The sequence below is a fragment of the Carcharhinus amblyrhynchos genome, chromosome 19 (assembly GCF_965287045.1).
Source record: "Carcharhinus amblyrhynchos chromosome 19, sCarAmb.v2.hapA, whole genome shotgun sequence".
Taxonomy (NCBI): Eukaryota; Metazoa; Chordata; class Chondrichthyes; order Carcharhiniformes; family Carcharhinidae; genus Carcharhinus; species Carcharhinus amblyrhynchos.
The window spans coordinates 33,007,039-33,022,758 of NC_137342.1; the positions used below are offsets into that span (position 1 = coordinate 33,007,039).

General features: G+C 48.9%; 1 protein-coding gene across 1 annotated transcript in view; it reads right to left on the reverse strand.

Moving 5' to 3' along the window:
* Positions 1–15,418, reverse strand: part of chkb (choline kinase beta) — a 58,899-nt gene extending 43,481 nt beyond the window's left edge. The window contains exon 1 of the mRNA XM_080207539.1: positions 14,707–15,418. Coding sequence (XP_080063665.1) covers positions 14,707–15,005 — 299 coding nt within the window. The 5' untranslated portion in view covers positions 15,006–15,418. The remainder of the gene's footprint in view (positions 1–14,706) is intronic.
* Positions 15,419–15,720: the final 302 nt, after the last annotated feature.

A 15,720-nucleotide genomic window follows, 5' to 3' on the forward strand; every position in this document is an offset into this window, starting at 1 on the left:
TATTGCCATGGCTCCAAACAGTATAATTGGACAGACTTTAACCCAATCACAGACTCACAACTACACCACAATACACCTTAAAACAGTCCATTTCATGAGAATGAGATCAAAATGCATCAGTATGAACATTTACAGAGTTTGGAGCACACTATATTTCATTTGATCTGTCAAATGCCAATTTGTTTTTATTCATTCATGGGATTTGGGTATTGCTGGTTGGGCCAACATTTATGGCTCATCCCCAAGTCTATCACACTGTTGTGGATCTGGTATCACATATAAGCCAGACTAGGCAAAGACATTAGCGAACCAGATAGGTTTTTACAACAAATCGACAATAGCTTCATGGTCATTTTAATTTTTACTCAAGTTTCACCATCTGCCGTGGTGGGATTCGCAACACAGTCCAGAGACAATATCGCATCATTGCCTCCCCTATCGCTGACTTGCCAGACACAAACATAGCTGATCCATTTTATAGAACTGGTCCGGCAGAATTGGGCATTTGAAGCCTGAATAGATGCCAAAGATTTAAATGGACAAAGATTAAGATAGTCAGCAACCATGTTCTGGCTCAGCTCATTGTTTGCCCAAACATTCATTGGAGAATTATCAAACAGCTGGCAATTCATTTATGAGACATAAAGCTAAAAGAAAAAAGCATAACAGCGAAAATCCTGTTAAATGGGAAGGATACAAAAAAAATACAAAGAGTGGAAAAACAAGTTAAGAGCAACACAAAGACATATGAAGTAAAATAAACAGAAAAACTCTCACCACTACATTAGGAGATAGAGGATGGTCAGCAGCAGTGTGAAAACTTAAATGGTGATTTTTGTCAATAGAGATGAAGAAATGATGAATATGGTGAATGCTGTTAGGGAGGGAATTCCAGGATTTTAACCCAGCAACTGAAGAAATAGCAATATATTTCCAAGTCAGGATAGTGAGTGGCTTGGAGAGGAACTTGCAGGTGGTGGTGCTCCCACATATCTGCTGCTCTTATCCTTCTAGATCAGAGGTCTCCAAACTATGGCCTGTGGGCCGCATCAGGCCCGAAGCAGGCTGCATCTGGATTGGAGTTTGGAGACCGCTGTTTTAGATAGAAGTGGTCATGGGTTTACAATGTACGTGACACTCAAGATCAGAAGGGATCTTACTTGAATTGTATCTAGGGCAGTTGTGTTGGAGATTGAATCCTTCAAAGAAACTTTAATCTGAGCTTCCATTTCCCTATTCCAATGGAGGTTAAGGGAAGAGTGGTCATTCAGTCTCTCCCCAACATTGTCACCATCTGCCTTTTGGAAAGATCCCAGAGATTTTGCCCCACTCCCCTACAAAGCCTATTTCAGATGTTAATCACTGTAAGAAGCGACACTTCCTGACATCAGCCCGAAACACCAACGACTTGCTCCTTTATCCCTTAGCCTTACTTGCTGCAGTAATTTGCAATAGGAAAGGTCAAACTTTTCTTTCTAAAAAAGAATATAATTTATATTTATCTAGAGTGCTTCGCAACCTCTGTAATCCCAAAGTATTCCACAGCCAATTAATAATCTCAAATGCAGTCATTCATTCAAACAGTACCGTTTTAGTGTAGGTTAGTAGATCATGGGATACCCACTGACACAGACACAAGCTCCTCTTCGATTAGTGTCATGGATTTTTCTTATTCATTTGGGAGCAGAAATAGAACCTCAGATTAATGTTTCATTTGAAAGACAGCAGCTCTAACAGTGCAGCACTCCCAGGGTTTTGTGCTCAAGTTTCTCTGGTGAGCTTGGAATGCATGACCTTCTGACCCAGAGATGCAAGCTTTCCCACTAGGTCAAGGCCAACAGTATTTTGTACAATGCTACAAGGTCTCCTTGTTTCATTTCAAGGTTATGGACTTGAGCTTGTGTAAATGTTTCTCATAACACAGTGTTCCAATATTCATGGTGAACCTCAAAATATCTCCAAATTTCAAAGCACAGGGATGTTCCCTTGGTGACAAAGGCACTACACATTGTTTTGTCACCATTGAATAAATCCAGTATTTTATTCCAATATGTACTGCTTCCCACATATTTGCACAATTTAGCGGTTGCTTCTGTGCTCACATCAGTTCCTTTAGAATTTCAATTCAGTGGCATGCGCAAATCAGACCACTCTTCAACTGTACATGGGAACTGTGTTTGCATGCTGGAACAATAAAACCATGTGGTTTTCCTCTCAACTCATGTGATTCCTGCCATTCAGAGTACATTCAAAATGCAAATGAACTCTAACATTTACAAGGTTTGAAGGAAATATTTCCCTCTTTTGGTTAAGAAAAACCAGTAAAAACCATTAAATCAGGAGCTTAACTAGAGCAAAAAAAAACACACATCCATGCTAACTGTATGGATTCAATTGTTTGCTTATTTCTTGCCAGTAAAATATATCACACTTTCCTTCCTGAAGCATCACTGGTCTTTCAGAGGAGAAAAAGGCTTCATAGAAAACTAGTAGTATGAGATACAAGTCAGGCCATGCACCCAATTGCTGAGTGTCACAGAGATTCTTGAGAGCAAGGATCAAATTTCAGCCAACACTATAGCGTTCAGCACAACTTGTTTGCTTAGAGTGGTTTGTTCGGGATAAACCTGTTATAACAACATTTCAGGAATAGTTGTGTTCTTGCAACAAACTTGCACTCAGGGAACATGGTCTCAAGTTTAGATCCGAGTTGTCCTCTGGTCCTTCCATCACACAGGCATTTTATGTCAGTACAGAAATAGGCCATTCAACCCAGCTACGCAATGGTATTTATGGTACCCTGATTCAGATAGACATTCTCCCTGTAACAACTTCTCCCACTGATAAGTCGAGTCCAAGCAGCAAGGACATTAAATTTCATCATCCCTTGCGCAATTTCTGTGGGGTGAGTATCAACAATTACTCACTGGCAGGTGACACTGTGTTGCAAGCTTCCTGGCGCTCAACCATATCCAATGGTATTACAGAAGCCAGGAATCTGAAAATGAGCCGAAAGTAAGCTTTTTTAAAAAAGCACATTGTTTGTATGGCTGCTTCTTCCTTTTATGTTGCTTAGTTGTCCCTAGATTGTTTCAACATATAGGTCAGATCAATGGCTGTTCGTCCATCGTCATCTGCATGTATGGCGTGTCAGGGAGTGGTAGTACCTCTGGTGGGGGAATATGTCACGTCCTTTTCAACCTTTGTCCCCACATGACACTCAGCTCTCACCTGTGGCTCCTCATAGCTGTTTGCATGCAACAGCAGCCACGTCCCAGGCAACGGCTTCGACAAACTGCTAAAACAGGTGAGGGTAGCCGACAGATCAGAGGACAGTAAGGATAAGGAACAAACACGTGGTGTGGGATTGAAGTCACATGTAGGCTAGACTGTGCTCCTGCCCTGACAAATACTAGTTTCTAATGATAATCCAACAGTTCTCAGACATTTGCTTGTGCATTTTCAAAGATTTGAGGACTTGCTGAAATCAATCCCACATCACCACAATGTAAGACAGCAAGCAGAAAGGTGACCTTAAAGAGCACTTAAAAATGAAGAGGGTCAAAGCTGTAGACAGACATGTTTTCATTTGCTGAGGGTTCAAAAAAAACTAGGGTTCATTAATTAGTAACTATTTTCTATTTATTCAATCAGGAATTCAGGATAAATTTCTTTAAAACTGAGCAGTGACAACATAGATGGTACACCCACGTGGAGTATTTGAGATAATGCTGATAGGGCAAGATAAAAAGAGTACAAAGAGGTTCGAGGGGACCAAAAAGGCCAGCACTGCGCAACTGTTTCAAATAGTCCAGTTCTGTCCCATAAACCTGATGGAACAAGTCACGACTTCATTTCGGGGTCACAGCCACACACCAATGCTCCTGTTCAGGTACACTGGAGGGAGAATTCAGCATGGCCAACACACCTAATCTGCGCATCTTTGGCCTGTGGGAGGAAACTCGTGCAGACACAGGGAGAACAGGCAAACTCCACACAGACAGTGACTCAAGCCAGGAATTGAACCTGGGCCCCTGGCGCTGTGAGGCAGCAGTTAACCACTGTGCTGTCGTGCTGCCCTATAGCTATGCTTTGGCTGAATATACCAGGGCAGGCTGCACAAAAATTATTTGCTTTACAACACTGCATATGCCCAACGACAAAAATTTGAAGGGTTTGCACACATCAAGAAAAGTTAGAGGTTATATTGCATCACACTATAACACCCCGCTTTGTTAAAGGCTTGAATGTTTTTGCCTCATATAGTTTTAAATGCAGACAAGTATTTACATAGCACTTTTCATGCTTTGACTAGTGGAGAGCCAGAGATCAATCCTGGTACCTCAGCAATTTATAATCTATAACAATGACATAGACAAGAGAGATAGAGTGAGGTAGACAAAGATAAAGCATCCCAAATTTAATGCCAATATAAAGCTAGGTGGAAATATAAACCGTCAAGAATACCCAGAAAGGCTGCAAAGAATTAAGCAAGTTGGGAACAAGATGACAAAGAGCATAACGTGAGGAAGTTATTCACTCTGTATACAACAATAGAAAAATCAGATTTTTTTTAGGAAGGTAAAACGTGCAAATATTGATATTCAGCGAGACTTGTGTTTACTTGTACAAGGAACATAAAGTTAACATGCAGGTACAACAAACAAATCAGAAAGCAAATGGCACACTGCATTTACTGCAAGAAGATAGGATTACAAGTGTTATGATGGCCACAGGAGATCATGAATCGATCTCCCTGTGGGCTTTGTAGAATACAAGATGCTTTATTGAGCGAGCAGAGGCTCACCCAATGGGAAGCGGTCAGCTGAGGTTCTTAAACCTGTTACTCTATCCAAATCATTGTTGTAGATTTCAAGTTGAAGACTACCTGATTGCAAGCCACAGCCCTTACTTTTGGTGCACAATAAAGGGTGTTGATGATGGGAAACTGGTACCTGCCTGAATTATTACATTGACAACAAGGAGAACTCCCTCCGGACAACCTACACAAGTCAAGAATCTCCACATAGTGACGCAAGGCTGGAATCAAAAACAGGTCTCTGGCGATGTGAGGCAAGCAGTGCTAACTGCTGTACCACTGTGCTGTCCATTAAATCTCCTGCTCCTTTATTTTAACTCTGTGCCCCATGGTTATTGATACAAAAGCTTCTAGAAGTATGAAAAGGGAAGAGAGCAGCTAAAGCAAATGTTGGCCCTTTAGAGAACGATACTGGTGAGGTAGATGGAAGAGGCACAAAACCAATATTTTTCCTGTCTTCCCAATAGAGAATAATGAAGATTTTTCAAAAGCTGTAGTTAATGCAGAGCAATTTGATGCAATACCCATCACTAGGGAGAGGATATTGAATAAATTAACAGGATTAAAGGCAGATAAGTCTCCAGGACCTGATGGCCTGCACCCTAGGGTATTAAAGGAGGTGGCTGCAGAGATAGTGGATGCATTGGTTATATTTCAAAATTACTTGGATTCTGATAAGGTCCTGGTGGATTGGAAGCATTTAAGGAACATTTGGAAAGACACAGCTCAATCCATCATTGTCAACATGGTTTTATCAAAGAAAAGTCATGCTTTGGGGTGGTGGTGGGGGGCAGCTATGGACGTGATATATCTAGACTTCCAGAAGGCATTTGACAAGATGCTACAAAAAAAGACTGATCCAGAAGGTGAGATTGCAAGGGATTGGGGGTAAAGTACTAGATTGGATTGAGGATTGCCTGACTGACAGAAAACATGATGTGGGTATGCCGGCGTTGGACTGGCGTAAACACAGTAAAAAGTCTGACAACACCAGGTTTTAGTCCAACCTATTTATTTGATAATATACTCACAAGCTTTCGGGGTTAGCCCCTTCGTCAGGTGAATGGAGAGTTCTGGCCTCAGACAGAGCATATAAAGCACAGACAGTTTAGAGATTACTGATTAGAATGCGAATCCTTACACCTAACCTGCTGTTCAAGACCTGAAGTGGCTGATAATGTGAGTGGAAGGAGCACTGATCACAGGTTAAAGAGATGTGTATTGTCTCCAGACAGTACAGTAAGTGAGGTTTTGCAAACCCAGGCAAGTCACGGGGGTTACAGATAGTGCGACATGAACCCAAGGGATCTTGGGTTCATGTCGCACTATCTGTAACCCCCGTGACTTGCCTGGGTTTGCAAAACCTCACTTACTGTACTGTCTGGAGACAATACACATCTCTTTAACCTGTGATCAGTGCTCCTTCCACTCACATTATCAGCCACTTCAGGTCTTGAACAGCAGGTTAGGTGTAAGGATTCGCATTCTAATCAGTAATCTCTAAACTGTCTGTGCTTTATATGCTCTGTCTGAGGCCAGAACTCTCCATTCACCTGACGAAGGGGCTAACCCCGAAAGCTTGTGAGTATATTATCAAATAAATAGGTTGGACTAAAACCTGGTGTTGTCAGACTTTTTACTGACAGAAAACAGACAGTTGGGATAAATGGTCCTTCTCTGCCTGGTGAAATGTAATTAGCGGGGTGCTGCACCTTAACTGTTTACAATCTATATAATCGATCTGCAAGCAGGGGCAGACTGTAACATAGCAGATCTGTGCATGATACTAAAATAGGTGGGAAAGCAGCCAGTGAAGAGGATATAAGGATTTTACAGACGAATACAGATAGTCTAGGAGAATGGGCCAAAATTTGGCAGCTGGAGTTTAATGTGGATGGGTGTGAAGTTATCCATCTTGGCAGAAAATAAAACAAAAAGGCAAATTATTACCTAAATGGGAAGCAGATCCAAAATGCATCCAGGCAGAAGGATCAGGTGTCTATGTTCATGATTTGCAGAAATGCAGGTGCAACATGTAATAAAAAAAAGGCAAATGGGATGTTGGGTGACACAGTGGTTAGCACAGCTGCCTCACACCACCAAGGACCCAGGTTCGATTCCTGGCTTGGGTCACTGTCTGTGCAGGGAGTTTGTCCATTCTCCTTGTGTCTTTGTGGGTTTCCTCTCAGTCTAAAGGTTGTGCTGGATAGGTGCACTGGCCATGCTAAATTTTCCTTCGGTGCACCCGAACAGGTACCGGGGTATGACGACTCGAGGATTTTCACTGTAACTTCATTGCAGTGTTAATGTAAGCCTACTTGTGGCACTAATGAATAAACTTTAAGAAAGAGACAGGAGTATAAGAGTAGAGGAAGGTTGTTCCAATTTGTTGGGTGTTGACAAGACCACATCTGGAATATTGTGTTCAGTTTTGGTTTCCTTATTTGAGGAAGGATATGCTGGCATTGGAGGGAATACATAAGAACATAATAATAACATAAGAAATAGGAGCAGGAGTAGGCCATCCAGCCCTTCGAGCCTGCCCCGCCATTCAATAAGATCATGGCTGATCTGTCGTGTCTCAGTTCCACATTCCCGCCCTCTCCCCATAACCCTTAATCCCCTTGCTTATCAAAAACCCATCAACCCGCGTCTTAAAAATATTTAGCGAGGCAGCCTCCACCACCTCAACGGGCAGAGAATTCCAGAGATTCACCACCCTTTGAGTGAAGAAGTTCCTCCTCAACTCCGTTCTAAACCGCCCCCACTTTATCTTGAGGCTGTGACCCCTAGTCCTACTGTCCTTTCTGAGCGGGAAGAGCCTCTCCACCTCTATCCTATCCATCCCATTCATCATTTTATACGTCTCAATGAGATCTCCCCTCATTCTTCTAAACTCTAACGTGTACAAGCCTAGTTTATTCAGCCTCTCCTCATAGCTCAACCCCCTCAGCTCCGGTATCAGCATAGTAAACCTCCTCTGCACTCCCTCCAAGGCCAAAATATCCTTGCGTAAGTACGGCGACCAAAACTGCATACAGTACTCCAGCTGCGGCCTCACCAATGCCCTGTACAGCTGCAGCAAGACCTCCCTACTTTTATATTCAATCCCCCTCGCTATGAAGGCCAGCATCCCATTAGCCTTCCTGACCACCTGCTGCACCTGCAGGCTGGGTTTTTGCGACTCACGCACAAGGACCCCGAGGTCCCTCTGCACCGTCGCCTGCTGCAGTTTTTCGCCCCGTAAGTAATAGTCCTTCCTACCATTATTCCTACCAAAGTGGACCACCTCGCACTTGCCAACATTAAATTCCATTTGCCATTTCCTGGCCCATTCGCCCAGCCTATCTAGATCCTTCTGCAGACTCTCCACACCCTCCGCGCAAAGACAAGGTTCACTCAATTGATTCTGGAGAAGAAGAGTTTGAGGTATGAGGAGCCATTAAACAGTTTGGGCTTGTATTCACTGGAGTTTAGAAGGACGAAAGAGAATCTGATAGAGTTACATAAAAATTTAAAATGGATTGATAAAGTAAATGAGGCGCAATCTAGAACATGAAGTCACAGGTATAGGTTCAGGAGTGGTAGATTTAAAACTGAGATGAGGAGGAACTGCTTCTTGCAGAGGGTGGTGAATTTGTGGAACTTGCTACCCCATTGCACAGTGGAGTCTGAATGGTTGAATTGTTTCAAGAGGGAGATTGACATATTTCAAATTTAAAAGGAGGAAAGAGGGACATGGGAAACAGGTGGGGAGGTGAATTTGAGACCAGGATGGGATCAGCTATAATCTGATTGATTGGAAGAGCAGGCTTGAAGGGCTGAATTTACCTACCAGTGCTCCTAATTCCTACGTGTTGACCTCTCCACTATGGGGCAAGGCTTTTTCTTATGCTGGAAGGCTTCTTCTTAATGCCAGAATCCGTCATCAAAGAAGAAATAGCGACGCACCTAGAAAAGAATGGTTTGATCGAGCAGACGCAGCACGGATTTGTTAAGGGGAAGTCGTGTTTGACGAATTTATTGGATTTCTACGAGGACGTGACTAGTGTGGTAGACAGAGGGGAACCGGTGGATGTGGTGTTCTTAGATTTCCAAAAGGCGTTTGATAAGGTGCCTCATAAAAGGTTGCTACAGAAGGTTAGGATGCACGGAGTTGGGGGAAAGGTGTTAGCGTGGATAGAGGATTGGCTGTCTAATAGGAAGCAGAGAGTTGGTATCAGTGGGTGCTATTCTGGTTGGCAGTTCGTGACTAGTGGAGTGCAGCAGGGGTCAGTGCTGGGGCCTCAACTGTTTACCATTTATATAGATGATCTGGAGGAGGGGGCTGAGTGTAGGGTGACGAAATTTGCTGATGACACGAAGATGAGTGGAAAAACAAATTGCATGGGGGGTGTGGAAAGTCTGCAGAGAGATCTGGATAGGCTGAGTGAGTGGGCGAGGACCTGGCAGATGGAGTATAATGTTAGCAAGTGTGAGGTTATCCACTTTGGCAGGAATAATAGTAGGAGGGATTATTATTTAAAAGGCGAAAAGCTGCAGCATGCTACAGTGCAGAGGGACCTGGGGGTCCTTGTGCACGAGTCGCAAAAACCCAGTCTGCAGGTGCAGCAGGTGATCAAGAAGGCGAATGGAATGTCAGCCTTTATAGCGAGGGGGAAAGAATATAAAAGTAGGGAGGTCTTGCTGCAACTATACAGGGCACTGGTGAAGCCGCAGCTGGAGTACTGTGTGCAGTTTTGGTCGCCACACTTGCGGAAGGATATATTGGCCTTGGAGGGAGTGCAGAGGAGGTTCACTAGGCTGGTACCGGAGATGAGGGGGTTGGACTATGAAGAGAGACTAAATAGACCACGTCTGTACTCGTTGGAGTTTAGAAGGATGAGGGGGGATCTTATAGAGACGTATAAGATAATAAAGGGGATGGATAGGGTAGAGGTAGAGAGATTCTTCCTGCTTAGAAAGGATAGCAGGACTAGAGGGCACAGCCTCAAGATAAGGGGGGAGCAGCTTAGATCAGAGTTGAGGTGTCTTTTGGGTCAAACCAAGTAAACAAACTTAAATTACATTCGGACAAAGAAAAAGGGGGCGGCTCCCCAAAAGGAGGGGGAATGGCCCGAACAGAAACAAAAAGTACAAAGGAAACTTAAGACACGTCAAATCAAAATGTGATTATCGGGGTCTATAAGGCACCTCAGCCCCTGCGGTGCCCAATGGGCACGGAAGGCCTTGACTATGCCCGCGGACACCGCGTGCTCCCTCTCCAGGGACACCTGGCCGCGAATGTAGCTGCGGTAGGGGGCAGACAGTCGGGATGGATGGCCCCGTCGATCGCCCGCTGCCTGGACCTGTTGATGGCGTGTCTCGCCAGGCCCAGGAGCAGTTTCACGAGGAGATCGGCATCCCGACCCTCCCCTCTCCGCACCAGGTGTCCGTAGATCAGGAGTGTGAGACTGAAATGCAAACAAAACATCAATAAAAGGTTCTTCAGAAAATCAAAAAGGGAGTGCAATCTATGACACAAAACATAGACGTGGTCCACAGACAGAGCAGTCTCGGGAGCCCGCGAACCAGCCAATCTTACGGCTGTGCGGCACTGCTGCACGCAGCACCTCCGCTCCAGGTCCCCGAGGTAATTGGGGGAGATCCCTCTGTACAGCGACTTCTATTGGGTCCTCCGCCGCCCGGCGGCAACAGGGCCTGCCAAGGTGTATCCGGGCGACGGGCAAGGACGCGGTAGTAGAAGGAGTGCAGCAGCAGCCCATACAGGAAACGCCTCCGCGCGCCGGAAAAAGGCACGGAGGACATTTCCGCCAGACGGCTCATGCTGTGGGGCACCTGACCCGGGGAGGGGGTCTAGGCTTCGGGCCAGTGTGGAACTCCATCCGAACAGGGGAACTCTCGGACGGGATCCCACCGCACACCTGAGCCGCCTCGAGCTCGCGTGTACTTTTGGGGCCGAGCACGACCGTCCTAAGGTCTTGGATGGCTTTGGCCGCGTGCCAGACGGCCACCCCGCGCGCTCAGCCAGCACGCGAGGGTTCATCCAGCCCGCTCCTCCGCCATCCAACACGTCCCTGATCCTGGTCACCCTGGTGTCCACAGCCTCCCTCTCCGTCAGCCACCTGAAGTTATACGGCTGGAGGTGCGGATTCCTGAGCAACGGCTCTCGCACGAGAGCCGCCAGTCCTGACGGGGGAGAGCTGTGTCGCGGGGCGACCGTGTTCCAGATGGTGAGGTGGTCCTGGTAAAAGACAGGCAACTCCTGCAATGGTGACGGGACAAGCCCCAGATTGATATGCAGGAGCTGCACGTTGTAATTGAGGCCACGCCACTGGCGGAAGAAATACGTCGCCAGGGCGCACCATCGTGGAGGAGGCTCGACATAAAGGTATCTCTGCAGGGCCTGGAGGCGGAAGGTCGCTATCTGCGTACAGAGGCACACCAGACCTTGGCCGCCCCCCTCAATCGGGAGATGCAGAACCTCGGCAGAGACCCAGTGCAGTCGGTTATTCCAGAAGAAACGCACGAGGGTTCCCTGGATATTGGCGACAAAGCCAAGGGGAGGGGTCAAAGTGACCAGCCGGTACCACAACATGGAGGCAACCAGCTGGTTTATGACCAGAACTTGCACCCTGTAGGACAGCACTCGGAGCAGTCCTGTCCAGCAAGCCAGGCGGGCGGTGACTTTGGCCTCTAGCTCCCGCCAGTTCTCTGGCCAGGATTCCTCAGCTGGACAGAGATGGACCCCCAGGTAGAGGAGGTGGGTCCTGCTCCAGGTGAAAGGCCTGAGCTCCTCCGGAAGGGGGTCCATCTCCCAAGGACCAACCAGGAGTCCAGAACACTTGGCCCAGTTGATCCTGGCAGAGGACGCGGCAGAGTACACCGCCTGGCATTCTCGCATCCTCTGCAGGTCAGCCGGGTCCGTGAACATGAGGAGCATGTCATCGGCGTAGGCCGACAGGACCACCCCTACGTCCGGGCCGCGCAGAGTCAAACCTGACAACCTCCTCCGCAAGAGGCGCAGGAAGGGCTCCACGCATATGGAATATAGTTGGCCGGACAAGGGGCAGCCCGGCCGTACTCCTCTCCCGAAGCGAAGGGGCGCCATCAGCGACCTGTTAACCTTAATCAGACACTCTGTGGCAGAGTACAGTAATTGGATCCGGGCGACAAAATGCGTCCCGAACCTGAATGCCCGCAGAGTTCCGAGTAAATACTCGTGCTCCACCCTGTCGAACACCTTCTCCTGATCTAAAGACAAGGCGGCGCTGGACAGACCAGCCCTCTGGGAATGATGGATCAGGTCCCAGACCAGATGGATGTTATCGTGGATGGAGTGGCCCGGGACTGTGTAGGACTGGTCAGGGTGGATCATGTGGTCCAGCACAGATCCAAGGCGCAAAGACAAAGCCCTGGCAAAGATTTTTTAATCCGTGCTGAGGGGGGAGACCAGGCGCCAGTCTTTCAGCAACCGGAGGTCCCCCTTCTTGGGCATCAGGGCAATGACGGCCTTGTGCCACGAAAGGGGCATCTCCCCGGTCGCAATGCTCTCCCCCAGGACCCCCGCGTAGTTGTTCCCCAGGACGTTCCAGAACGCCCTGAAGAACTCCACGGTCAGCCCGTCGATTCCCGGGGCCTTACCCCGTCTGAGGTCGGTCAGCTGGAGGCTGATATCACCCTGGCCGAGCTGACCGGCGCCCTCTGGGCTGATCTGCGGCAGGTCCTCCCACAGAATTCTGTGGGCATCCTCGCTGGACGGATCTGGAGAGAAGAGGGAGGTGTAATAATCCCGGGCGACGGCCCAGATGCCCTCTGGATCCGAGATGGGGGAACCGCCGTCGGCCAGCAGCGTAAGGAGCTGCTGACGGTCAGCCCACTCTTCTTCCAGCGAGTAGAAGAAGGGAGAGCCGCGGTCCAGGTCCACTCGGAACTGGATCCGCGACCTCACGTACGCGCCGCGGGACCCGACGAGTTGCAGGTCCCACAGCACGTCCTTCTTCTCCCTGTACTCCAGACACAGGGCCGGGTCCACGTCAGGCCGACCGAGACGTGCCTCCAGGTTGAACAGCTCCTTCTCCAACTCCTCGAGCCTGGATTTCCGCCTCCTCGTCGACCCCGGATTTCCACCTCCTTGTCGACCCCCTCGCGTACTCCTGACAGAAGGTACGGATGTGAGTCTTGCCCACATCCCACCATAGCCTCAAGGAGGGGAAGCCTCCCCGCTTCCTTCTTCAGCCGGCCCAGAATCAACGGAACGAGTCCAGGAAGCGCTCGTCCTCCAGCAGCGAGTTATTAAAGTGCCAATACGCGGACCCCTGCCGGACGCGGGACAAGACAAAGTCCATCCACACCAGGTGGTGGTCCGTGCTCAGCACCTGCCGCATGGAGGCCGAGGAGGCACGGGATACGTACGCCCTCGAGACGCACAGGCGGTCAATTCTAGACGCTCCGGCCCCAGGCCTCACGTAAGTGAAAGCTCTGGAGCCAGGATGAAGATGTCTCCAGACATCCACCAAATCGTGGGTCCCGAGCAGGTCCCGCAACTTCACCATCGCCGAGGTACACCACCAGGGACCGGTGCGGTCCCGTGCCTCGAGAGTACAGTTGAAACCCCCCCCCCCCCCCCCCCCCCGAGGATGATGCATTCGCCCCCCCGCGATGGTGTCGGGATGAGCAGACACTTTCTGGTAGAAAGTTGTTTGCTGCGGTCCGGAGAGCAGGGTGTAGATGTTCACAAAGTGAATGACCACGCCCCCCTCACGGACCGTCAAGTGCAGCAACCGGCCTGGCACCGGTTCCTTGACCCCCAAGATCTTTGGCTGAAAACGCGGGGCCAACAAGATAGCCATCCCGCTGGAAGCGAGCGCGAGGTGACTCGTGTAGATGCCCTTCCGCCATTCCAGGAGCCACAGGGCTTCGTCTCCCAGAACGGTATGGGTTTCCTACAGGAAACACACCGCATACTTCCTGTCACGGAGGACCGAGAAGTTCTGGAACCTGCGGTATGGCTCACTGCTGCCGTTGATGTTGAGGCTGGCTTTGGTCACCTTCATGGCAGAAGCTTCGTACCACCGTCACCACTTATCTAGTTATCTAAGGGGGCGCTGGCGCAAGACATGCCAGTCCGCTCCCTGCTGAGCCCGTCAAGGAGCTCCTGTTCCCGACACCGCTCTTTTTCAGTTAGGCCCGATGCAGCCTGAGAGCAGGCCTGCGTGGACCGGACGAGCAGCGCCGGGTCCGGAGTTGAGGAGGAACTTCTTCACTCAAAGCGTGGTGAATCTCTGGAATTCTCTGCCCGTTGAAGTGGTGGAGGCTGCCTTGCTAAATATACTTAAGTCACGGGTAGATAGGTTTTTGATGGACAGGGGAATTAAGGGTTATGGGGAGAAAGCGGGAAAGTGGAACTGATCCACTTCAGATCAGCCATGATTTTATTGAATGGCGGGACAGGCTCGAAGGGCTAGATGGTCTACTCCTGCTCCTACTTCTTATGTTCTTATCTACCTATCCATGTCCCTCATAAATTTTATACACCTTGATCGTTCCCCCATGTTTTTTCTTGCATTATGAAGGTAAGAGCAGTTTATTTATTAGTCACAAGGCTTACATTAGCGCTGCAATAAGGTTACTGTGAAATTCCTCTATGCGACCAAAAAAACCTAAAGCGCCAAGTCAAGAAATATAAGAAATAAAAACAAAGTGCTGGAAGAGCTCAGCAGGTCTTGCAGCATCTGCGAGGAGAAAAACAAGAGTTGACGTTTCGAGTTCTTCAACTCTGAAGATGAGCCATAAGGACTGGAAATGTTAACAGCAGCATGCTGTTTTTATCTCAGGTTGCCAGCACCCGCAGTTTTGAGTGGGATAAGCACTTTCGCTCTCCTTACCTGATGACCGAGATCTGGAACTCCTCCACTGTGATCAGCTTCCAGGATCCAGCCAGGAACTCTTTGCACCAGGTGTAGGACTGAAGCTTGGTCTCCCAGTCCACTTCCTCACTCCGGCCATCCCGGTACTGCTCGGCCTCCGAGTCCTCGTACTCCTCTCCACCGTTGGTGTCGGGCTCCTCGCCTCGGGGAGTGGGGTTTGCGGAACGGTCTCTGGTCCCGATGGGGCGCAGCCGGTGAGGTTCTGGGGTCACCGCGTTACAAGCTCCGTCTCCCTTGCACAGAGCCTTCGCCTCCATGTTCTCACCGTCGCCAGGAGCAATCGGGGGGGTGGGCAGCTGAGGGGAGCGATGGAAACAAAATAAAAGACACCCGATGGGCAAAAGGAGGTTTTAATTCAATGGGCCCCAATGTTTAAACTGAAATATTTCGACTGGCGATAATCCTGTAGTGGGGCGTGGTGGATCAACCGATTAAAGGTCGGCCGATAACAAAATCATGCCTGCGCCACGCCGCCCCACTGCCTTTAAGCCAGGCATCGGGTGAGGGCAAAGAGCGCGGCGGTACTGGGATCTCAAGCCAGGCAACAGAGTATTCCGCACTGCAGTTACACCCAAGCGACACTCGAGATTCGTATAGCGGGGGGGGAGGGGGGGAAACGGGACTCGGTTTGCCGGCGCCACCTTTAGGCCTCAGCCAGTCCCACGCTCCGCCTGCGCGGTAGTTAATAAAGCAAGACAGCTGGGGCCGCACGCGACTCTTTGACAGCTCCACTCTCCACCAATCAGGCGCCCGGCTCGCCCTCCTCCTGACCTGTTGCCTCTGGTGATTGGGTAAGAATTTCTGAGGTCTGTGATTGATTGGCTAAGTTTCGACGTCAATCACAGGCGGCTCAGACAATGCCCCAAAAGGGGGCGTGACATATTCTGATAAGCCAATGGGATCTGTCCAAACCCTGCGGCGCCGTCCTATCAGTGCCAAGAAAATGAGGAGGGGGTGGGAACCCAAACCCTA